This window comes from Hemicordylus capensis, chromosome 5 (genome assembly GCF_027244095.1).
Source record: "Hemicordylus capensis ecotype Gifberg chromosome 5, rHemCap1.1.pri, whole genome shotgun sequence".
NCBI lineage: Eukaryota > Metazoa > Chordata > Lepidosauria > Squamata > Cordylidae > Hemicordylus > Hemicordylus capensis.
Genome location: NC_069661.1, coordinates 215,192,484 through 215,218,795, shown reverse-complemented (window position 1 = coordinate 215,218,795; position 26,312 = coordinate 215,192,484). Strand labels below are relative to the sequence as shown.

At 43.0% G+C, this 26,312-nt stretch overlaps 1 protein-coding gene across 7 annotated transcripts in view; it reads left to right on the top strand.

Moving 5' to 3' along the window:
* Positions 1-26,312, top strand: part of TNRC6B (trinucleotide repeat containing adaptor 6B) — a 220,677-nt gene that overhangs the window by 53,789 nt on the left and 140,576 nt on the right. For 5 of the 7 annotated variants that reach the window (XM_053256273.1, XM_053256272.1, XM_053256278.1 and 2 more), the window contains exon 4: positions 15,612-15,679. The exons of 1 other annotated variant lie outside the window; for it this stretch is intronic. In XM_053256273.1, coding sequence (XP_053112248.1) covers positions 15,612-15,679 — 68 coding nt within the window. Of the gene's footprint in view, positions 1-15,504; positions 15,680-26,312 lie in introns of all 7 variants that reach the window. One more of the 7 variants, XM_053256275.1, reaches the window with a different exon arrangement.

The following is a 26,312-nucleotide window of genomic DNA, read 5'->3' as shown; positions in this document are numbered from 1 at the left end:
CGGGTCCATGCTTAACTGGATGATATTTTAATTCGAGTGCATTCCCTACAGCAAGTGGAGGCGTATGTCCTGAGGGTACGTCAGTTGCTTCGGTCCCACGGCTTTCTGATGAGCGAAGGCAAGAGCCAGCTCCAGCCATCCTGTGTGTTACAGCACTTGGGGGCCTGGTTCGACACCAGAGCGGCGACCATTTCCCTCCCTCAAGACAGGAGGGAAAAGATACTCAGTCAAATTCAACTGCTCCTACACTGTTCATGGGTAGAGCTCATGACACTAACACAGCTTCTGGGGTCCATGATCACATGCATAGAATGCCTTCCATGGGCAAGGTGGTACGCACATCAGTTACAGTGGGCACTGCTGTCATTCCAGAACGAAATCACGAACCGCATCGGGCAACAGGTTCTCCTTCCGCCACAGGTGCGGCAGTCCTTCCACTGGTGGCTCTTCCCAGTGCTGGCAAAAGGAAACCCCCTGAGGGAACCCGACAGGGTCACTGTCACGACAGACACCAGCCTGTCTGATTAGGGGGCACATTGCGTGGTTGAGGGGCCCATTGGGTGGGGGGGACAGACGGCACAGGGCCTCTGGTTTCCAGAGGAGACCCGACACAGCATCAATTGACTGGAACGAAGAGCCATCAGGCTGGCTCTAGCCCGCTTCTCAGCCCTTCTTCAGGGGAGGCATGTGTGGTGAGAACCAACAACATGACAGCCAAGGCCCACATGAATCATCAGGGCGGTAACAAATCCAAATCCCTGATGTAGGAGACCAATGCTTTTTCTGTAGGCAGAATGCCACCTGGTGTCTATCTGGGCAGAACACCTGAGCAGTGTCTCCAATGTCCATGCAGACTGGCTCAGTCGTCAGATAGTGGACCAGTGTAGTGGGCTCTCCATCCCGAGGCATTCGATCAGATTCAACACTGCCTGGGTTTATCCCTAGGTGGATCTGTTTGCTTCCCCGCTTCTTCACGAGGTTCCACCACCACCTTGCAGAGGGCACGGACGGTCTTGATGCTCCTTGGCCGCAAGACCTCCTGTACACCTCCCCCCCCCCGATAGGAATCATTCCACGGCTGGTGGCAAAAATCCAATAGAGAGGGGCACAGGCCATCCAGGTTGCACCGTTCTAGCCAAGACTCCCTTGGTTCACCGACCTGGTGCTCCTCTCTGTCATGGCTCCAATGCCTCTACCGCAACAGCCGGACCTTCTGACACAAGGGCCACTGCTTGACCCAGCGTTGCTCCAACTGCACGCTTGGAGTTTGAGTGCGTGCAGTTAGCAAAAGAGGGCTACTCCAGGACGGTGCAGGACACGATCCTGGCCGCTAGACGCCAAGCGTCAATAGGATTTACCAGACAACTTGGGCTGCCTTTCTCAGACTTCTCGTTTTCCTTCATGGAACCTCAATAAAGTCTTGAATGCTCTCACACGGGCTCCCTTTTGAACCAATTTCATCCATCTCCCTGAAGTATCTATCTTACAAGGTCCTTTTTCTAGTGGTGATCACTTCAGCATGCAGGGTGTCAGAGTTGGGGGCGCTCTCGGTCCGAAAGGAACTCTGCGTCTTCCAGCCAGATGCGGTGGTTCTTAAAATGGATCTCACCTTCGTCCCAAAAGTAAACTCTGTCTTCCGCTGTTCGCAAGCCTTAGTCTTATCTTTGTTTTGTCCAAAACCCAAACATCCACTAGAACGCAGGTGGCATTCACTGGATATCCGCAGGGCCCTTCATACCTACATAAAAAGGTCAAAGGACCTAAGGCAATACAAGGCTCTCTTCTAGGGATGTGCATGGTCCGGAGCAGTCCGGACCAGCACCAAAGGGGAGCCTATCTTTTAGGGCGGGGGGGGCTTGTTTACCCCTCCCGCACCTCTTTGCCCCCGCCAGTGGCCGTAATCTACTGTAAAATTGGGGCGCTGGAAACCAGCCGCCCCAGCCGCCGCCGCTTCCACCGCCCCCCCCCCCGGTGAGCAAATTAGAGGGAAAAAAGGCTACTGCCTACAAGGAAGGGCTACTGCCGCCCTGCCGCCCCCCCACCTGCCACCCGCCACCCCCCCACGAGTGCTCACCAAGTTAGAAGAATTTAGAGAGGAGCTCGCGAACAGAGCTCCTCTCTTATCGAAGCCTCCGGCCCAACTGGGGCCTTGGGCGTGTGCGCACGCGCACTAGAGCTCTTTATCCACTAGAGCTTTTGCTGGAGGCCCGGTCTACCCGGCTTCCTCCCGGCGGGTAGACCGGGCCTCCGGCAAAAGCTCTAGTGGATAAAGAGCTCTAGCGCGCGTGCGCACGCGCCCAAGGCCCCAGTTGGGCCGGAGGCTTCGATAAGAGAGGAGCTCTGTTCGCGAGCTCCTCTCTAAATTCTTCTAACTTGGTGAGCACTCGTGGGGGGGTGGCGGGTGGCGGGTGGGGGGGGCGGCAGGGCGGCAGTAGCCCTTCCTTGTAGGCAGTAGCCTTTTCCCCCTCTAATTTGCTCGTGGGGGGGGCGGCGGAAGCGGCGGCGGCTGGGGCGGCTGGTTTCCAGCGCCCCAATTTTACAGTAGATTACGGCCACTGGCGGGGGCAAAGAGGTGCGGGAGGGGTAAACAAGCCCCCCCCCGCCCTTAAAGCAATACCCCCCCACCCGGACCCGGACCAATCAGGGCAGAACCAGTCCGGCAGTTCGGCCATTCTATAGAATGGCCGCCGGACCGGTTCGGGGACACGCCTACTCTCTTCATGTCATTCCATGTTACCTCGCTGGGTGCTAAGGCATCGAAGGTGGCCTTGGCACGTTGGCTGAGGGCATGCACCACCACAGCCTACCAAGCCCTATCTCTCCCTGTGCCACGGGGTATCATAGCACACTCTACCTGCAGTGCGGCCACCTTGGCGGCCTTCACAGCACAGGCGCCAGTAGGGGAAATTTGTCACGCGGCTGTGTGGTCCTCCGCGTTTCCATTCCTAAAGCACTACAAAAGCAACTCACTGGTCTCGGAGTAGGCAGCCTTCGGGAAGGTGGTGCTACAGCAAGTGGTACAGAACTGATTTACTCCCTCCCCCCCAATTCAATACTGCTCTGGTAGGTCCCTTTGTGAGCCGTGACCACCTACTTCGAGTAGTGATGTGCACGGACCTGTCCAGAGGCCATTCTAAAGGCCTCCTGACCGGTCCGGACATGGGCCAGTTTGGCAATTCCATGCTGGGGTGGGGGTTCCTTTAAGGGTGGAGGGAGGATGTACTTATTCCTCCAGCTGCTTTTCCTCTGCCGGCGCTCATTTTTTAGTAAGCATTTGGGCAGCAGGGTACTCCCTGCTGTCCCTTCCCCCGGTCGTCAGCAAAAGGCGTCAGAAATATGTGCACTGGCGGGGGGAAAGTGGTGGGAGGGTTAAGTACACCCTCCCCCACCCTTAAAGGAACCCCTACCCCAGTGCCAGACCGCAGTTCCATGGTTCCGTGCACATCCCTAACTTTGAGGGAGAAAGAAACATTGATTTTTCCGTCAAGGGTTTTTTCTCCTCTGAAGTAGAGGTCACGTGGCCTATCCATAGCCTTGGAACAATCTCAGTTACTAACTTGTCTAATATCTCAGGTCTCCGTCCTCTGTGCTACACCCTTTGTATGCTATTCTTTGGTTCCCACAACACGATGGGACTGTGCAGCCGAAACATGTATCGCGACAGTCAGAACTGGGGAATCTTACTTGAGCATGTTGGGAGAAGGGGGACGGACTTCAGCTACCTAATAAACACCTGAGATTTCCTGTCTATTTCGAGCAAGGAGTAGAAGTTGATCCCTTTTGTGAGCCATGACCACCTACTTCAGAGCTGAAAGAACCCTTCACGGTAAGACCAATGTTTCTTTTTTAAAGTATTCAGTACTGTGGTTTCTATCTAGAATCTGTTTGATATTTACTTTGACACACTCAATCAGCTTTACAATTTGCAAATCCTTAGAAATCTCTTGCATAGAGTAACAGCCTGGTCTTCTCTGAAATAGTTGCTGGCTTTGAAATGGAAATTAGATGTTATCTTTTCCTGTAGCCAGTTTTTTATATTTTTGTTCAGCAAGTCTGTGTGTTAACCCAAAGCAGTTACAGCTCACTGTAACAGGTCAAAGGTCACACTAGATTAGTTTGATTAATCAAGGAAATGTCTGAGCAAACATCTGTACAAGTATACAAACATGTTTGTGCCTTGCTGACTACCAAGAGTATTAAAAGCAACTAGCTGACTGGGTGCAGAGCTTCTGTGCCCCTAGTTCTCCCTGACTCTTCCCCCCCTTCAGCCCCTTCTAGTTCTACCTTACTCGCCCTCCATTTCAGGGCTCAGCCAGTTCTCTTTCCACCCCTTCAGCAAGTCTCCCTCGCTGCCCTCTCTGCTGACAGATCTCATCCTCCTCACGAGGAGGCCAGCACCCCATTTTTACCATCTGCTCAGCCGCTTGCAATAACTTCTTCTCCTTCTCCCTTGCCAGCTCTCGTCGTCCTCACCACTAGCCCGACAGCCCGTTTTTGTTGGCTGCTCGTCCGTCCGGAGTGGTGCCGCCACCACCCTTTTGACCTCCCCCACCTCTCTCTTCCCACCAGCTCTTATGCTCCTCGCAAGGGGGCTAGTGGCCCCATTTTCACCACATATTCAGCCATCCTCGGCAGCTTACAATGGCGGTGCTTCCTCCTCCTCAGTCTCTCTCTTTTCCTCCACGGCAGCTCACTCTCCCGCCAGGGACCACCATCGCCACCTCTTCACCCCACCACTGCCTCCCCACGACAGCCAGGCTCACCGCCACACATCTGGCAGAATGAGGCCCCTTCTTCTCTGAGTTTCAGGATTTGCTGTCCAGCCTGGTTCTTTCTCATCAAGGTGTCATTCATGCTCCTCTCCTCAGTTCAGTCTCCTACCTAACATGAGACAGCTAAGGAGGAGGGACTCTCAGCAGCACTAGGATAAATATTACATCTGATGGGAGGGAGAAGTGATCAGAGGGGGCGGGAAGGAGGCTTGGAAAACAAACCCACAGAAGTTTACAGTAACAAAACAAATGGAGGGATTGGGAGAAGCTGAGAGGGTGAAGAAAGAAGCAGGAAAATGGTAAGGATCTCCTGTTTCTTTCTCCCCCACCCCCTTTTCCTTCTTCCTCTGTCCATTAAAATTATTCTTTGAAGTTTCTATGGGCTTATTTTCAAAGCCTAGTTTCCATGTTCTCCTCTGTTCGCTACCCCCACTACTCCTCCCTTGAATCAGAACTTGGAACTATCTATTACACGCTGTGACGTGTTTAATGAGTTTTTTGTGGATAAAATCTCTCGTATTCGGGCTGACTTGGATTTAGACCCCACAATTACAGCAGTGTCTGAATCGGAGGTGTCTAGTCTAGTGACTCCTCTTCTGTGATCAGGCTGGATCAGTTCCAGTTTGTGACTCCTGAGGATGTGGACAAGCTGCTTGGAATGGTGCGGCCTACCACCTGTTCTCTTGACCCTTGCCTGACATGGCTTATACTATTTGGCAGGGGGGTTGTTGCAGAAGGCCTAGTAGAGATCATAAATGCTTCTCTGAGGGAGGGCAGGATGCCTCCTTGCCTTAAGGAGGCAATTATTAGACCTCTTTTGAAGAAGCTCATGTTGGATCCCTCAGAGTTAAGCAACTTATAGGCCTGTCTCCGACCAATTGAGAGGGTGTTGGCCTGGCCTCCCAACTCTAAGCAGTCTTGGATGAAACTGATTTCAGACTGGCATTTGGGTGGGCTGTGGGGTAGTGACTGCCTTGGTCAGCCTGATGGATGTTCTCCAATTGGGAATTGACAGTGGAGATGTGACTATTGGTCCTTTTGGATCTCTCGGCAGCTTTTGATACTCTCAACTATAGTATCCTTCTGGAGCGTCTGAGGGGTTTGGGAGTAGGAGGCAGGGTGGCCAGAACATAAAGGGTATACTCATGAGTCAAATGGGCCATAACCCAAAATTTGGCTTTAAAAAAGCCAAATCTGGCAACAGAGGTAGGAGGTACTGCTTTGCAGTGGTTCCACTCCTACCTCTCAGGCAGATGGTGTCCCTTGGAGACTCTGGTTATTCTCAATCTGAACTTCGCTATGGTGTCCCTCAGGGCTCCGTCTTGTCTCCAATGCTGTTTGGCATCTACATGAAACCGCTGGGAGAGATCATCAGGAGATTTGGTGCAGGGTGTTATCAGTATGCTGATGACACCCAAATCTTTTTCTCCATGTCAACATCAGGTGAAGGCATAACTTCCCTAAATGCCTGCCTGGAGGTGGTGTTGGGCTGGATGAGAGATGATACTGAGGCTGAATCCAGATAAGATGGAGGTACTTATTGTGTGGGGTTGGAACTCAGGAGATGATTTTGATCTGCCTGTTCTGGATGGGCTCACACTTCCCCAGAAGGCACAGGTATGCAGTCTGGGGGTGCTTCTGGACACAAACCTCTCCCTGGTGTCCCAGGTTGAGGCCGTGGCCAGAGGTGCCTTTTATCAGCTTTGGCTGACATGCCAGCTGCACCTGTTTATTGAAAGAAATGACCTCAGAACAGTAGTACATCTGCTGGTCACCTCCAGACTTGACTACAACAATGCGTTCTATGTGGGGCTGCCTTTGTATGTAGTCCAGAATGCGGCAGCCAGTTTGGTCTCTGGGTCATCTCAGAGAGACCATATCACTCCTATCTTAAAAGATCTACACTGGTTGCTGATAAGTTTCCAGGCAAAATACAAGGTGTTGGTTATAACCTATAAAGCCCTAAACAGCTTGGGCCCTGGATATTTAAGAGAATGTTTCCTTCGCTATGAACCACACCGCCCATTGAGATCATCAGGAGAGGTTTGTCTGCAATTGCCACCGGCACGTCTGGTGGCTACTCGGGGATGGGTCTTCTCCATTGCTGCCCTGAGTCTTTATAACGCGCTCCCAGCTGAAATAAGTGCCTCCCCATCTCTTACAGTTTTTTAAAAGGCAATCAAGACACATTTACTCACTCAGGCTTTTAATTAGATACTGTTTTAATAGTTTGATGGTTTTTAATAATTTTAATGCCATTTTAAGTTTTAATTTATGTTTTAACCTTTTTACTTGTGTTTATTGTTTTGTTGTAAATTGCCCAGAGACTTGTGTTTTGAGCCGTATACAAATATGTTAAAGAAATAAATAAATTTTCAGTTCTAGGACACTGATCTCGGGTGGCAGCTTCTGGGATGAAGAGGAGCTAAAAATGGGAGAATAGCCATTATTGTGTAAACTCTGCATTCAGGGATACAACCTGAGATCAGTATCAAACACCTAGTGAGGCTAATCAGTGGCTTAATTCCTCTTGTACTTCATGTTAAGGTTGCTATAAATTCAGAGTTCTAGGGTTATTATACCACACCCTTGTTTTCATTAAGCATAACCTACACTCTTTTATAGCATGTTCCATTTCTGTTATTTCCAAAATATATTGCAAAAACTAAGTCTCTTGTAGCAATCAAGTAGGAACTTGACTGTATCTTATTTTATTAAAGTATTTCTATCCTGTCTTCTGGTCTTAAGATCCCCAATATATTTTGAGGTGAGTGTGTCTATGTACAAAATCAAAAAGCTCTTTGGTTTAAGAGATAAGATTCTTAATTTTAAACTCACTCATGCTCCAGAAACACTTGAAAATGGTAAGTTATAGATTCTGCCTTAATTTGTGCACTGTGTGAGAGGTAAAGGCTCAATATTCCTGTGTAGTTTACTCTGTTACAAAGTCATATTTTCATGCTTTATATTGATCTTTCAACCCCAGCCCTCTTCCTCTGCTAGTTGGAGGCAACTGAAGCTGGCATCAGCTCCATATAAATGCTTAATAAGAACTTAGTTACATGTTGGAATTAATGACCTGGAATATGCATTGAAAAGGATGGATGCAACACCAATGCCAATTTAGAAATTAATCTCATTGGCATCTACAGATCTCATTAAAGTATCTGTGAAAGAACACAATGGAACATCATCTTTGGTACTGGGAAAGATAAAGGGATGTGGAATAATGAATGAAAGAGACACAAGGAAGAGTGAATGGAATGTGTGAAATGACAGGAGGCTGTCAGGAGGCTGGGGTGCAGCAGCAAGGAATTGTGGAGTGATAGAACAAATGTTGTTACTAACTAATAGAATGACTAGCTTCTGAGTGGAGGGGGAAATGAGACACCCTGGGGAGCAATCTAATTCTACGCAGTCCCCATTTCCCTGCTTCAGTTTATTATCTCCTTTCCTGTTCAATCTCCTTACCCTCCTTTCCCCTTATGTGGCCCCATAGAATATATAGGTAGTTGCTTCTCAGTAGGTATACATAGGTAGTATATAATATAGGTATATATAGGTAGTTGCTTATTCCCTACCTAGAGCAAACTCAGCCTTGTTCCTCATGCACACCTAGCATCTGGCTGCTCTTGTGCTGTTTTCCAGCCTTTGCTCCATTAAGTACACTTCACTTACCCTTTAACTTTGTTTTCTTTGTGTATAACCCCCACACCACCCGCCTGGTTGTCCTGAAACTAACAGAAAACATGTACAAACAAAATGTTTGCTTATAATTCCATCTCTTCCATAAATCTTTTTAGTATGTACTCATCACCTATTTCTCATTCAGTGCTTTCCACACCTAGCTATGTTGCAAACTTTATAACTGAATATACATCATGCATCTTGGGATGTACACCTTCAATAATCATTTAGCACATGTGACTGAATGAATGAACTTTATTATGGTCAGTGACCAACTATTATGATATGTACTTTGATTAAGGTGTATATGTTGAATTTTGGGGTAGATGTATTTTTAATAAGGCTAATGAGCCCCTGGTGGCGCAGTGGTAAAAACTGCCGCCCTGTAACCAGAAGGTTACAAGTTCAATCCTGACCAGGGGCTCAAGGTTGACTCAGCCTTCCATCCTTCCGAGGTCGGTAAAATGAGTACCCAGAATGTTGGGGGCAATATGCTAAATCATTGTAAACCACTTAGAGAGCTCCGGCTATAGAGCGGTATATAAATGCAAGTGCTATTGCTATTGCTATTGCTAATGTGCTCATGAAAGAGAGAGGACAATTTTTGTGTTAGACTAATTTTGAAAAAAGTAGTAATATACAAGTGTGTGTGAAGTGAGTAATTGTGATATGAAGGTATGGTGAGCAGATTAAGTTTCCATTTCTGTGCTTGTTAAACTATGGGCAAAAGTGGGTCTTGCCTTAAGTTTTGTTCAAATGGAAGCTTTTTTTAATTTTACAAAAGAAAACCTATAATGGGTGCTTACTGCTCCTGTGCTGTACCTGGCTTCAGTGTTGTCTCATCTGCAAGGACAAGGAGTGGAATTGGAATTCCAAGGCAAAGTGTTGATGCATACTGCCTAAATTGTAAACAAGTTCAATATCTTTACTGCTTATATAGTATGCTTTTTGAGGCTGAAACCTTAATTTACTTTTTGTGGGGGGATTAGTGAATTTGAGTGCCTTAACTCTTCTTTTAAATTGAAGAGAGCTTTTTACCCTAGAACTTCCATGTAATGTGAGTGTTAAATCAAATCTACTTAATATTGCTACACGAGGAATACTTAACATTATGTTTGCACCCATATACTTTTTCCTTTCATCTCGCATGCTCTCATTTTAATATTTGATTTTTCTTTTATGCCTGATAACAAATTTTAAAAAATAAGTTCCTGTTTTTAAAAGCCCCTCTAATCCCCCTATGAAACCATGCATTCTTACCTTAAGGAATGAAATAGACTCCTTTTCCCCCTTTGATGCTAGTCTAGCCCTTTTATAGTTTTAAAAAAATTAGGAAAAAAGAACCATTTATGTGACACTTGCTTCTTTCTCTAACCCATTCTTCAAGGCCAGCCTCAGACCAACTCCTGGCCTGGCCACTGCTGGCGAGGTGGAGAGGAACCTGCTGCAGCACTACCCTCTGTCAACACCTTGGAATGCTGTTGTACAGAGCATGTCCAAAACAGAGAGAGGAAATCCCTAAATCCTGGCTGCTCTTTACATACTGAAACACAAATGAAACCAGCCAGCTTGACCTGGGAGTACTGGTAGCAAGCAGCATGGTATGGGTGGACTGTTTCTGCCTAATAGAGAGATTCAGAAGGATTGGGGAAATGCTGGCACAGCTAGATAGCACTCAGCGTAGTCCCTGGTGGTAGTTGTCACTTTGCATGCATGACTTATAACTGATGGCTGACATCCACACTTATCCCGTACTGACGTACCAAGGTTTTCCATTGCACAGAGGGGCCGGTGATTTTCAGATGTTCCCTCTGTAGCCTCCTGTACCTCCTAAAACTAAGGCCCTGTGAGTTGGGGGAAACTCATGGACATAGTTTGGAAAGCACAGCTGGTTGCAGAGAGAAGGGTGGGTTGTTGAAAATCAGATGCCTCCATCTCATAAGAAAAACCTGTTGTGTTAGTGCAGGGTTAGTAACCAGCATCCAGACCATCTCTCCACCTGCCCCATTTAATGAAAAACATTACTAAAAATATCCAGTGGAGTTAAAAAAATAAAAAAAATAAAATAAAATAAAATAAAATAAAATAATAATAATAATAATAAAGGATACCTTGGTGCCACACTTGAACTTTAACTGCCTCTGGACAATCTGAAATTTTCCCACATCAACATATAGTTGAAAACGCATAGTTAACCCCACCTCCTGCTACTTCTGCTTCCAATTCTTAAACTCCTGTAATTCAGCCACGTTTCATCAGAAATCTTTGAAATGTTGACAGGTTGAATCCCTCACCAGAGAGATTCCAGTAAACAAATTATAGTGATGAGATAATTCTATGGAATTTTAATGAAGATTCTCACAATCTGTCAGAATTCTAACAATATAACTCCTTGACTGTAGAACTGCAGCAAAAAGTCCACAGTGGCTGGGAGGAGATTTTTAAAGCAACCCTGTCATCTAGTTTTCTATGTGTGAGGAATTGTTTTTGTATGGGGAAACATTCAATTATGTGAGCCCCCACCTGCAGTAAGAAATGATACAGACCAGAGATAGAATTAACATTCTGGTTAGAATAAGATCCTAGATGCAGGCAGGGAGTGGCCAGCTCTGCTGCAGACTAAGCCTGGCATTGCATTGTACCCCCTGAGATATCTGCAGATTGTTAAAACTAAAATAGCAAATGACACATCTGCAGATTCCCCTTTCTGATATACCCCAAACCTATCTCCTTTTCTCTCCAAGTGCTCTCCTAAATGTCACTTCCCTGACTCTTTTCTCACACAGTCATTCAGCTTTTACTTTTCCACATGCTTCAGGCCTTCATGCACCCAAGCCAGTAATTACTTTGCCCCCACTTCAGTGTTCCCTCTATTTTTCCCCCCATCTGGGTGCAAAATGAGTTTTGTTCTGGGCAGCCGTATCAAGGTAGTGTGTGTGCACAAGCGCATTTAGAATGGGGCCTTCCTGGTTCAACCTGAGTGGAATCTCAAATTGAGTGGTCATCCAAAAACTTGTGAATGTGAGTGCACACACCCATGCCTTAGAGGAAATACTGCCCCCTGCTTTTTTGCAGATATTAGCTCTCTCAAGATGACACAGTACCTTGAGCTGGCCCTGCTTTGCAAATCCCTTCTCCCCAAACACTTTTCCTCTTGGTTGTACCCATTGTGTTCGTCTAATGGCAGCTGCCACTGAACGTGTATAACATGTTTATCTTCATCTCTCTCCATTGAACTACATGGGAACTGGAAAGCATTTCTATGTCAGGTTTTCAAAACTACATGAGACATAATTACAAGAGACTTCTCAAAAATGAGCGGACTGGTAAAAAGGAAGCTGAAAGGAAAAGTCAGGAGGGTCAAATCACTCCAGAAAGCATGGAACATTTAAAACCACAAAAATGGAAGTTCAGTTGGAATGTATACCAAGGAGGAGGAAACGTACCACCAAGTTCAGGAGGATGCCAGATTGGCTAACAAGTGGAGTCGGAAGCTATAAGAGGGAGAACTTCCTTCAGAAAGTGGAAGTGCTGCCCAAATAGAGAACAGAAAGGAGCATAAACTCTGGCAAAAGAAATACAAGGAGACAATAAGGGATGCAAAAAGGGAGTTTGAGGAGCAAATAGCTAGAAGTGTCAAGGGGAATAACACAAACATTTAAATGTATCAGAAGCAGAAAACCTGCCAAGTAGGCGGTTGGACCCTTAGATGAATAGGACATGAAAGGGATTATTAAGGAGCATAAGGAGATTGTAGAGAAGCTGAATATGAGTTCTTTGCATCAGTCTTCACAACGGAGAATACTGATATATATTCAGAGGATACCATATACCCGCTTCAGAACCAAATTTCTTGGGGTTAGAGGCTGAAGGACTCAGCCAATTTGAGTGGCAAGAGAGGATGTTCTAAACTGTCTTGAAAAACAAAAAATGGCCAGGGCCAGATGGCATCCACCCAAGAGTTCTGAAGTAACTCAAATGTGAAGTTGCTGATCTCCTAGCAACAATATGTAACTTGTCTGTGCAGTCAGGCCTCAATACCAGAGGACTGGAAAGTAGATAATGTAACTCCCATTTTCAAAAAGGGGTCCGGAGGGATCCAGGGATAAGCTCAACTTTGGTGCCAGGTAAATTGATGGAAAGCATACTTAAGGAAAAAATTATTAAACATATAGAAGAACAGACCTTGATCAAGGAGAGCCAGCATGGCTTCTGCAAGGGCAAGTCTTGCCTCACTAACCTTGTGGAGTTCTATGAAAGTGTCAACAGACATGTAGATAAAGGTGATCTGGTTGACGTAGTATACTTGGACTTGCAAAATGTTTTTGACAAAGTTGGCCACCAAAGTCTCTTGAGTCATGGGATAAGGGAACAAATTCATGTGTGGACTGGTAACTGGTTGAAGGACAGGAAATAGAGTAGGGGTACATGCACAATTTTCACAATGGAGGGAAGTAATCAGTGGAGTCCCCCAGGGATCTGTTTTGGGACCAGTGGTCTTTAGCTTATTCATAAATGATCTGGAAGTTGGGGTAACCAGTTAAGTAGCCAAATTTGCAGATGACACCAAACTATTTAGGGTAGTGAAAACCACAACAGATTGTGAGAAGCTCCAAAAGGATCTCTCCAAACTGGGTGAGTGGGAAACAAAACAGCAAAATCAGTTCAGTGTAAGCAAGTGTAAAGTGATGCATATTGGGGCAAAAAAACCCAACTTCACATATACACTGATGGGGTTTGAGCTGTCAGTGACCGATTAGGAGAGAGATCTTGGGGTCATGGTGGAGAGCTCGTTGAAAGTGTTGACTCTGTGCATAACAGCTGTAAAAAAGGCAAATCTTATGTTGGGGTTCATTAGGAAGGCGATTGCAAATAAAACTGGTAATAATAAAATTAATGAAAACTGGTAATAAAATAACATAATGCACCACTGAGAGACCTTGAAGGCCAAGTTGAAGACAGATAATCCTGGAGAGAATATATCTGTGTGGTCGCTAAGAGTTGACACCGACTTGATGGCACTTAATCAGTCAATAATATAATGCCCTTATATAAATCTATGGTGTGGCCACATTTGGAGTACTGCGTACAGTACTCTATATCTTAAGGGCATTGTAGAACTGGAAAAGGTGCAGAAGAGGGGCCTAGAACACTTTCCTTATGAGGAAAGGCTATAGCATGTGGAGCTTTTTTAGTTTGGAAAAGAGGCAACTGTGATTGATGGAGACATGATGAAGGTTTCTAAAATTATGCATGGAGTAGAGAGATTGAAGAGAGATTTTTTTCATCTCACAACCAGAATTGAATTGATTAAAATCGCGATTCAGATTGCTTCACAGGACTTCATTTTAATGATTTAAATCACAATTTAAATTATTAGTCAGGAATATTCTATTTAATTATTTACTATAAAAGTACATTCTCACTTAATCTAATATTACCTTAATACATATTTAGAGATGTAGGTTTCATTTTTAGAAGGTATGTACACACTATAAAAGGTACACACTTCTCATAATGCTGTTTCATTCAGGCAACCAGGCCTTACATTTCATTTTTGCACTGTTTGCATTTCACAAGCCTGCCTTTCTTACCCACAGGTATAGGAGCTTCATTAAAATATTCAGAAATGGGTTCTTTTTTACGGCATGCTGCCATGATAGATTTTTCCCTTCTACAATGGAATATATACTCGGAAAACGTTTTGTTAGGACTTCATGAATGTTCTGTTTTGGTTTCACTTTCTATTTCCCTCCTGTCCCCATGCATTTCTATTTCCCTTCCCTCCTTGCTCCAATCTACTCCATCCCCCCCAAATTATCTATTCATGCATTGACCTTCTTTGCACTTTGGGGGCGGGTGGGCAAGGGTCTGTGTGTGTATTGCATGTATACTACCTGCAGAATAGGACTGATCAGGTCTGTTATCTCTCATTGCCATATACTGCTAACATGGCTGTGGAATATAATTAGAAGTTATAACATTCATGATGATATTTTTGACCTAGGTTCTTGATGAATTGTTTTTTTTAAAAAATCTGATTTAAATTTCAAAACTAGCTTTAAAAAAAATCTATTTTTATCAACTCTGCTCACAACACTAGAACCAGGGGTCACCCCATGAAACGGAAGGTTGGGAAATTTAGGGCTGACAAAAGGAAGTACTTTTTCATGCAGTGCATAATTAATCTATGGAATTCTCTGCCTTGGGCTGAGGTGATAGCCACTAGCTTGGATGGTTTTAAAAGGGGCTTGGGCAAATTCATGGAGGACAGTTCTATCAATGATTACTAGTTTGGTGGCTATGGGCCACCTCCAGCCTCAGAGGCAAGATGCCTCTGAATACCAGTTGCAGGGGAGCAACAGCAGGAGAGAGGGCATGCCCTCATTTTTTTGTCTGTGGGCTTCTCAGAGGCATCTGGTGAACCACTGTGTAAAACAGGGTGCTGGACTAGATAGGCCTTGGGCCTAAAACAGTTATGTAACACACTTGGGTAGCATTTTTGAAAGCAGCTACAATTCCAAACAGAAGTCTTTCTCCTCATTCAGTGAAAACCGTAGGAAATGCCCATAGGAAAAACTCTTCTGCCTCCAATTTTTAAGATGCTGTAAAGTCAGACAACTTATGTCCAATTTCTCTACATTTGGGCAACTCATACCCCTCATCCACGAGAACTGCTATATCACATTTCATAGTGATCAAACAAGTCATATTTTTATAGACATAGATGGCTTTCTGCAAATATGACACACCTCAACTACAGAGCCAAGCTCTACGACTTAGGCCAAGAAGGAACAAAAACAGAACAGGAAGTTCATACTCCCACCCCCCCATGTAAAACGGTTTGAGCACTTTTTATTGAAAGCGGTATGTAAATAATATATGTAGAGCTACAGAATCATTTATTTCATGGGTTGGCTAGTAAAGCATTCTTCCTGTTGCTTGCCTTCATCCTATGGACATACACTCAGGGAAATGTGCCATGGAGTGGCAATATGTTTATGGTGTGCATTTGCTAATTACAAATGATCTCTCTCTTGTTTAGGACAAACAGTTGAAAACTGGAGATAAGTACTGGCAGGGAAAAGGGGCCATGTAGGACAGTGTGTGTTTTGCTCCATCAATGCTGACCTACAATGCTTGCCTTCGCAGATGGAACATGAGGATTTTGTAATGGAAGGGCATGGCAAGACTCCACCTCCTGGTGAAGAAAACAAACAGTGAGTCACAAGTTTATTTAAAAAGGGCCTTAACAGAATAAATGATACAAAGCCCTCATGAGTAAATGTGCTTGAAGCATTGCTTCCTTTGTAAGCATTCACTCTTTAGTTGTGTTAATATTAAATCTTAAATGGCCAGAATAAGTGTGCTGTACATATAATAGGATCCTTAAACTTGGAGCCAAGAGAAAGAATATTTTGATGAATATAATCTAAGATACCATGCTACATTACTTATACAGTGGGTATTGAAAAGAATCACCCCCTTTGATAGACCTTAAATTCTGGTTCCCTTACATCCTGAAATGAAAACACAAAGAAATTTCCCTTCACCAGCTGTACTTATCCAATGCAACCTATAACATCCAACTGAAAAACATCACAATTACAGTCCAGAAAAAGTGTCAGAAATAAAAAACAAGAATTACTGAGATTGAAAAAGGATCACCCCCCCCCGTGTCAATATTTTGTTGAACCACCTTTTGCTTTAATAACAGCCTTGAGTCTGTTGGGATACTTCTCTATCAACCTTGCACATCTAGACGGAGCAATATTTGCCCACTCCTCCATACAGAACTGTTCAGGTTCGGTCACATTGGATGGTAGGTGTTGGTGGACTGCTATCTTCAAATCTCCCCACAGATTTTCTATGGGATTTAGGCCTGGGCTCTGACTGGGCCACATGAGGACGTTCACTTTTTTCTCCTTCAGCCACTGTGTGGTCAATTTTGCTGTGTGCTTCAGATCGTTGTCATGTTGAAAGGTGAATCTTCTGCCCATCCTCAACTGTCTGGCAGAGGGTAGCAGGTTTTCTTCCAGAATCTGACGGTATTTTGCCCCATCCATTTTTCCTTCTACCCTAACGAGAGCCCCAGTCCCTGAGGCAGAGAAACACCCCCACAACAGGATGCTGCCACCTCCATGCTTCACTGTAGGTATGGTGTGTTGTGGATGGTGAGCTGCGTTGGATTTACGCCAGGTGTACTGTTTGGTGTTGAGGCCAAATAGTTCAATCTTGGTCTCATCTGACCATAAGACCTTTTTCCATTTGGCATCAGAATCTTCAAGGTGCCTTCTGGCAAAGCTCAAATGAGCTTTAATGTGGCCTTTCTTGAGAAGTGGCTTTCTCCTTGCGACCCTCCCGAACAAGCCACATTTTTCCACAACACACCATACCTACAGTGAAGCATGGAGGTGGCAGCATCCTGTTGTGGGGGTGTTTCTCTGCCTCAGGGACTGGGGCTCTCGTTAGGGTAGAAGGAAAAATGGATGGGGCAAAATACCGTCAGATTCTGGAAGAAAACCTGCTACCCTCTGCCAGACAGTTGAGGATGGGCAGAAGATTCACCTTTCAACATGACAACGATCTGAAGCACACAGCAAAATTGACCACACAGTGGCTGAAGGAGAAAAAAGTGAACGTCCTCATGTGGCCCAGTCAGAGCCCAGGCCTAAATCCCATAGAAAATCTGTGGGGAGATTTGAAGATAGCAGTCCACCAACACCTACCATCCAATGTGACCGAACCGGAACAGTTCTGTATGGAGGAGTGGGCAAATATTGCTCCGTCTAGATGTGCAAGGTTGATAGAGAAGTATCCCAACAGACTCAAGGCTGTTATTAAAGCAAAAGGTGGTTCAACAAAATATTGACACGGGGGTGTGTGTGTGATCCTTTTTCAATCTCAGTAATTCTTGTTTTTTATTTCTGACACTTTTTCTGGACTGTAATTGTGATGTTTTTCAGTTGGATGTTATAGGTTGCATTGGATAAGTACAGCTGGTGAAGGGAAATTTCTTTGTGTTTTCATTTCAGGATGTAAGGGAACCAGAATTTAAGGTCTATCAAAGGGGGTGATTCTTTTCAATACCCACTGTATGTAGGACATCTTTTTAGACAAAGCGTAGGAGTATGCAGAGTAGGACCCGCCTACTGATTATCATGAGCATTTTAGGTTATTCCTTTCTGAAATGTGAGCCTTGCATTTCAGTCCTGAACAAACGCCACTGGCTTCAGTAACAGCTGCAGTTACTTTAGCTCTAGTATTGTCCAGCTGTACTATACTACTTTGTAAATATTTGGTGGTATAAATGAGTTTCACTACTTACGTACATATATTAAAGTATTCTGGTATAGAAGTTTTTCTGTTTACATGATCAGTAATCCAAGAAGGGGTGGTGTTGCATTGGTGGCTGAATTAGCTTTTTTGATAGATTTGTAGTAGTATTAACTTTGTAAAAGCCATCTATGGTAGGATTGGAGACCTTATTGCTGATTCTTGGGGCATGTTGCTGGAAGTTCTAGATGATCCACAGCATCCCTCTTCAAGACTTCTTTTTTATTTTTTGCCTCTAGGGATTTGAATTAGGAATTTAGCCAGCGGCTATTCAGATACGTGTGGATATAGTACTCACCTTGCTCCTGTGCTGGCTTTGCTATCTAGTCTACAGTCTTCCTCAGCCTTCAAAGCTTCCTTGCCTGCCCACTCCTTTCCTTCCAATAGTACACAGCCTCTTTTTCTTTTCTCAAATCCCTGTTTTGCACTTATTTCCCTCAGGCCTCCTTCACCCTCCTTTCTGAGAGCCTTACTTCTCATCCCACCCTTGCCCCTCTGTCTTATTTTAGTTGTCTTGTTTCTCTTCCTTGCCTTGGTTCCCCTCCCTTCTTCTTAGGTCCATGTCATTCAGCTGCCCTCCCTTTAGATTCCTGACCTGCACAATGTCCTTGCACCTGCCTCCTACAATAGCACAAAGGTGCTTTTTACTATGTAAATGTTTTTAGTTTTGTCATAAAAGCTGCATGTCTCTTTTTGCTTGGTTGCTGAACCCACCCACTCACCCCCGGTGTGAACATTTCATGTCATTATACCTGCTCTTCATAAAAAGATGGTGGGCCTTTCAGATGACCCAGTCAAACTGATAACCGGTGGTGGGAGGGAGAAAAGTATCTGAGTCTGACTGGAATCACATAGTCTTTTGTCTGATAAGCAATCAGGCTGGTTTTTAGGGAGCACTTCAGATATAAAAAATTTCAAAATGACCTCTTCAATGCACAAAAAACAGGTTGTTAAAATAAACTTACAAACATGTAAGCAAAGCAAACTTGTTTCTCAACGTTTTTGGAGTCATGGACATTATTCATGCACAGTTTCCTGGACCAGCCGTTAGTAAGGGGGTCACCCCTCTTGCCCCCAACCCCAGTCACCCCCCCAAAGCCCATTTCAGGCAGCTCTCCGGAGCTCATTTCCAGGCAACCCTAGCTGCTGGATAATGTTCATTTCGAGGAAGTGAAATGAATGTTATCTAGAGAGTGAGAGCTGCCTGGAAATGAGCTCCGGAGAGCTCCTAGTGGCCCAAAATTGTTTTTTGGGTGTGTGTGTGTGATTTTTTATTAGTGATGCCTCATGGACTGGTACCCAACACTTCACAAACTGGCACCGGTCCACGGACCGGTGGTTGAGAAACACACTGTAAAACACCATCAGTGCTCTTTTCGGCATACCAGCTGGTAACACTTTAAGTCTTTTAAAAGCAGTAACCAAACTGAGTGTGGAAACAAATGAAAGAGATGAAAACAGGCAAACCTTATTTAACCCTTTCAGTGACTAATATATCTCATGACTTCTTTTATCTCTTCTTTTACATTAGTATTTAGTTGCAACTGCTCTATGAACATTACTGCTTTTATCTGACATCTCATTCAATGCCCTTCAACTTCCAGTATTGATACTTTGGTTCGTGTTACTTCTCCTTGAAGTTTTCCCCTCATATGCATCACCCATGGTTTAGTTTGATTTTTGTTATGCTGCCTATCAGCCAAATGTTCTTTATATTTTTTCATTAATCTCATTTCCCCAATGTAAAACACTGCACATTCCACACATTCTATCTTATACACTGTCCCCTTCACTTTACACTACCCCTCATCCTCCTCACAGATAGAACAATCCTTCCCCTCACAGTTATTATCGTATAGTCGGGATTTAACTAGATGTTGTTTTAATGTCTTAGGTGCTATACATACAACATTAGCCCTAACATCATGTCTGTTGGCCATGTAAATCTATTTGTTACAAATGGCATTTTTAAAACCGGCAAACCTTTCTCAAACTTTACCTTCCTACTCCTCTACAATGGAAGTTTCTAAACATTAATTTGAATCAACTCTTAAGCCTTTTCTCTAGGTGCCTCAATATGCTCCCTAGATGACACTCCTATAGCCCTCTGAATTATGTTCTTAACAACTTCAAATATATCTTTCCTCTTTTAAGAGAACAACTTCATGTTTAGAGTCCTGACCCATTTCTACTACTGTTTTCCTTTGTAGCTGCTGCAGCATGGTCCAGTTCTTCCCCTCTCTCTAAATCCCTAATTGTTCTTGCCTACATCCTGCTGGCTGGAAAAGATCCCTACCTATAAGACTAGTATAATTCAGATAAGAGATGTGAATTTAGAAGTCTGCTTGCAATAGTGGAAATGAATGCTGTTGTTATGTCATAACACGTAGCCAGATTACATGAGGAAATCTTTACAAATCTTTCTAAACATCAATCCTGCTTTTCCTCTCACCTGGACACTATTGTGTCTGGAGGAAATATAGTGTTAGGAACAGTTACAATTTTTTTTGATGGTAACATCCATATACCTCATTTATTGCTTCAGGTTTCACTTTACCAGAGACTTTGCACACATCACTATGATGGTCCATGTTTGAAACCAAAAGATAATTTTGATAAACAGCTGTCACAGTATGGTTGTCTTAACCATTGCCAGTGTTTTATAGAAAGGAATAAAGAAACTGAGCCAGAGTTGCTCAGGGAATGTTGTCAAAGAATGAGACCTGGAGAATGCAGGTCTCCAGTCCAAGTAAAACATACTGCCCTTTAAGTTACATTATTTTCCACTTGGACTAAAATGTAGGTAATATGAAAGTAGCCTGTAACTAGCAAATAAAGTCAGTTAAAACATAAGAACAGCCCTGCTAGATCAGGCCCAAGGCCCATCTAGTCCAGCATCCTGTTTCACACACCAGATGCCGCTGGAAGCCTATAGGCAGAAATTGAAGGCATGCCCTCTCTCCTGCTGTTACTCACCTAGAGGCATCTTGCCTCTGAGGCTGGAGGTGGCCTATAGCCCTCTGACTAGTAGCCTCTGATAGACCTCTCCTCCATGAAGTTATCCAACACCCTTCTAAAGCCATCCAGGTTGTTGGCTGTCACCACATCTTGTGGCAGATAGTCTCACAAGTTGACTATGTGTTGTGTGAAAAAGTACTTCTGTTTGTTGATCCTAGATTTCCTGGCAATCAATTTCATGGGATGACCCCTGGTTCTAGTGTTATATGAAAAGCAGAAAAATACTCTACTTTCTCCACTGCATGCATGATTTTATAGACCTCTATCATATCTCCCCTCAGTTGCCTTTTTTCTAAACTAAAAATCCCGAGGTGTTGTAGCTTTGCCTCATAAGGAAGGTGCCCTTGGCCCCTGAACATCTTGGTTGCCCTCTTCTGCAACTTTTCCAGTTCTACATTGTCCTTCTTTAGATGTGTGACCAGAATTGTAAACAGTACTCTAGGTGTGGCTGCACCATAGTTTTGTATAAGGGCATTATAATATTAGCAGTTTTATTTTCAACCCCCTTCCTAATGATCCCTAGCATGGAATTGGCCTTTTTCACAGTTGCCGCATGTTGAGTTGACACTTACTGTTCACCACGACCCCAAGATCCCTCTCCTGGTCAGTCACCAACAGCTCATATCCCATCAGCTTATATGAGACGTTGGGGTTTTTCGTCCCAATGTTTATTTTACACTTATATCCCGCTCTTCCTCCGAAGAGCTCAGAGGAGCTAAGTACATGGGTTTTTTTAATCCTCACAACAACCCTGTGAGGTAGGTTAGGCAGAGAGATACCTGACTAGCCCAGAGTCACCCAGTGAGTTTCACGATTGAATGGGGATTCACACTTGGGTCTTCCCAGTCCTAGTCCAACACTCTAACTACTACACTATACTGGCTCTTTACACTTGCCAACATTGAACCACATTTGCCATTTTGTCGCCCACTCATCCAGTTTGGCAAGAACAATGCAGATTGTACTGAGTGAGTGACATTTACTTGCCCTGTGCTGACATGCTGGGGTTTTTCACCGTGCGAGGGATGGGGATAATTTCAGAGATTACCCCCACCCCCACCCCAGCTGCCTATGCTTCCCAGAGACATTTTTGGGAGGCATACATATCTGTAGGAGGAACCAGAGAGTGCCAGACATGTCTTCCCCTCACATGACAGCTCAGGAATACTCTGGATGTTGAGCAGTATATCTTTCACATAAAAAGGACCTGTTTCTTTATGATTGATGAAAAAGGTTTTTACATACCACAGTGCAAGATATATGAATGCCTGTAGGCCTTTGAGGAAAAAAAATTGTGTTGAAATCGCTGAGCAGAACACTCTTGTTCGGTGAGGCTAAAATGCCTTATAGTAAAGTAGTAGTTCTCAGTTAAGAGTTTTGTATTCCAGAATTGTGGTGATACTGAAAATCTTGGTTGATTTCTATGCATATGGCTCTAATTACACAGGATACCTTTTCGTGTTTGGTTTACAACTTTCTAATAAGTTACTGAGCTTGACCAATACATTGAAGACATTGCAGAGGCTTGAATTCAGAGTGTATATCACTAGACTTTAACTGGTGGGTTGTAACCCACAATTTGGTCCAAATGACCAAAGTTAAATTATACCAGCATTTTATTGCTCTCTCTCTCTCTCTCTCTCTCTCTCTCTCTCTCTCTCTCTCTCTCTCTCTCTCTGTGTGTATATATATATATATATATATATATATATATATATATATATATATATATATGAGCATGAGTGAGAACAGACCTAGATATAGTAAAAGGGTTTTGTTTGTTTTTTAAGCTAAGATAAAAAGTTCATCCTATGTTGCAGGCTGGAATTTAATCAAGAGAAGTTAGGCCACTTGATCTGAAATTGTAACCACCATTTCTATAGGGTTCTGTCTTTGTACTCTAATTGCATTAAATTTTATCTTCACAACAACACTAGATAAATTAGACTAAGATTAAGGCTGTTTAGACATTGCTTTTACTCTATTGCGGGGGAAAGGGGTTTTCAGTATTCAGGGTTTTGTGTGCTTGTAAGGATAGGAACTTCTGGTTCGGGCATTTATTTCTCTGTGTGATCAGAAAACTGGGGCAACAACCAGGGTGAGCCCACTCCTGATTTCGGGTGGGTGGGTAGTCTCATCTAAACAACACCGTGGAGTGTTTTTGTAGCCAAAATGGCAATTGAACCAGTTTTCCATATCTAACTTGGCCCCCAGTACTCTTAGATATCCATATCTAATTTGGCCTCCAATACACTCTGCATGGTACCATAGCATGATGATCCATGATGTTGCCATGTATGAAGCTGCATTCTGTATTGTATGAAACTTTGAACAAATACAGTAAGTAGAATAGCATTAACTGTTCTACATGGAAGTAGTCTTTGTGGGCAACTGTTGGTCTGATTAATTTTTGATGTGTTTCTTTACTAATATTCCCATCATATTCTAGAAATAGCTTCTTGGGCAGGAAAAAGGAGATTTCCAATATTAAGGAAGACTCATGATGTGGATATGCTCAGTCTTCCTTAGTATTAGAAATCTCCTTTTGGTTCCCCAAGCAGATGTGGCAAGAAATTATGCAGATCTCTTGGCTGATAGTTCTGGCATTGGTACTTAGGTTTGTGTTGAGCAAACCAACCTCATCTTGCTCAGCCTAGACTTAAATACCAAAGTCTGAACTATGTCTATGTTTGAACATAGACATGTGTTTCTATGTCTGAACTATATTAGCCAAGAAATCTAGCTGCCTGGACAGGGGGGAAAATCTGTTATACTGTATTTATATTCCACTCAACTGACTAGTCTGTTTAAAACTCATAAAAAGAGTGTGTAGTTGGTTTAATTCATATAAAATGGCTATTATGTGAGATAGGTGAGGGTGCATCTAAGAACTGCAAGGTAATTCAGAGAGTGACTTGTATTGCAGTGCCACATTTGGGAGGGATGTATGTGTCTCTAAACTGTCATAGTATTTCTAGGTATAAAGAAATATAGTTTTACATTTAAAGAGCCTGTTGAAATTCAAGTTCCTGTTCCTTGGAGCAGCTTAATCATTTTTAAATGGTAATGCATCACACCTTTTTAGTCCCTGTACATAGATTTTTTCTGACATTATTGTTTTGGGTAATGTTCCAAGCCAACTCTTGAAGGTATAATAGGTAGGTGCTGTGGATTGACCTAGCACCAGTTTACATATCCCAATTAATAAACATCTAGTCTTTGCAGAGTTCACAACTTAAGTAAATTTGTGTGTGCCACTTAAAAACTGTGTTTTGCTTTCTATTGCTATGGATGATAGGACAACCAGATATCTATATTTGTGAAGTTTTTTTTTTACATAACTGGAACTATTTATTCTTGTGTTCTGTGTTAGGGTTCTTGAATTTGTTCATATAGGAGACAGAACATAAGTTTCTTACTCTAACATAGTAGTTACTTTACTTTCATAGGTTGTGTTGGAATAAGTGAATTAGTTTTTAAGATACCACAACATTTTTTATTTTTCTGGGAATATCCATATATTGAATCTAGACTATCTAGGACACACTTAATTGGTTGTTCGGATGTATTATTTGTTCTTGTGCCCATACCCATTGCCAGTAGCCTAAGCTGTATGCAGGGCTCCTCTGTTCCACCCCTGCTAACTGGGCAAAGAGGCACCTTTTTAACATGGGGACTCTTTGTTTAGCAGGAGGAGAGTAGCTGGCCCTGTCCATCCCCAGCACAGTACCTCTAGTGACTGTTGCTGGTGTCTGTCTTATGTTGATGTTGTTTTTTTTAAAGATTATGAGCCCTTTGGGGACAGGGATTCACCTTATTTTATTTGTTTGTTTGTTACTTCTCTATGTAAATCGCTTTGGGAACATTTGTTGAAAAGCGGTATATAAATATTGCTTGTTTCACCACTGGCCCTGCTCAGCAGAATTGTGAAGCCCTTTAAACTTTTAAGCAGAATGTAGAGCAAAACTCTCTCTCTCTCTCTCTCTCTCTCTCTCTCTCTCTCATGGCAATAATTTTATTTGCACAACCACTCATTTTAGAGCTGCTGTTTGTGGAAGGAAACTCTGGTATTATGACTATAGGAGCAAGTCCTCTTCTGGTAGAAGGATAAAATGACTCCATGACTTTCTCCTTTTACATCAGTTTTCTGGAATCAAGAAGTTCCAGAAATGTTAATATCAGGGAGGACTCTATGGATACATAGTCATCTTTATCAGATTATTCAGCTGTGGACAACAGCTGGGATGTAGACGTGCTGAATTAATAGATAAAGTGCAGTTAGAAACCTTTCTTTCTTGTTATCTTCAGATCCATAATATACTATCAAAATTGATAAATGCCCATAGCAGAATTCAGGATAGAGCAGATGTGTGTCAATGTCAGTAGCTGGAAAAGAAAAGAAAAATAGCCAGGTAGTACAACTTGCAGATATGTTTAAAATTCAGTAAAAGTCAGTATAAGGATGAATTGAATAGAAATATAATAAACCCATTCATTAAAGAAGAATGGAAGTGGCTTAAAAGTATTATGAATGTGTCTTTTTTGGAAAGTTTACATATGCTACAACTTAGATAGTACCTTACTCCAAGATGCCTTAAACATTAGGGGTGTGCACAAATCAATTTTTGCAATTTGAGCTTGAATTGTGGAAAACTCAAATTGATTTGTCAAACAGCTGGCTTGGCCAGCTGCAATGAAGAATCAACCTCAAATCACTCTAATTGATTTAAGTGATTTGATTGTCATTTTGAGCCCCATATCCAGCAAAATGGGCCTTAAAATGGCATTTGAATCACCCAAATCAGTTCATGTTGAATTGGGGGGGTTATTCTCCTTAACCCTGAATTGGGCCCTCTGTTTTGAGAGTGATTTGATGTGTTTACTACTTTTAAAAAAATGAATCTCAGAAATTGAAAATATAATGGGGTTTTAGTTGCCATATGAGTAAAACGTGGTGGTTTTGTTCATAAGGGGAACATGTATTGATGGAGATTTGTTACTTGCCTTCTGGCTGCAGTCAGACTTTGTATTGCTCAAGTGTGGAAAAAACCTGACTAAAATTGATTGTTTTCAACAGATTTGGAAAGCTGTGATTTTGATTATGTTCTTTTATTCTAAAGATAGTGATGATGATAGAGTTTGCTTATTGGAATAACAATGTTGATCAAATTTACCCTTACATTTTGTTTTCTATTTCAAGTATACTGTTGTTTTAGATGTATGAGATCCCTTTTCTTGATACTTTTGTGAATACTTTGGTGCTAAATATTTATTTAACTTAATTAATATCTACTAATTTTTAAAAAGCCCTCCTGTTATGTGACTATTGCCTTGTAATTCTGGTAGCAGATAAGTGTTTCTTTTCCTTCTAAAATGCAAGATTGTCTGTGAATATTCCAACATATGAATGTCTCATATTAATGGTGAAACAAACAGTTTAATTTTAAAGGTCTGCATACTTTACTGTTTACTCATAAGTAGCAAGCTTGGCCTACTCAA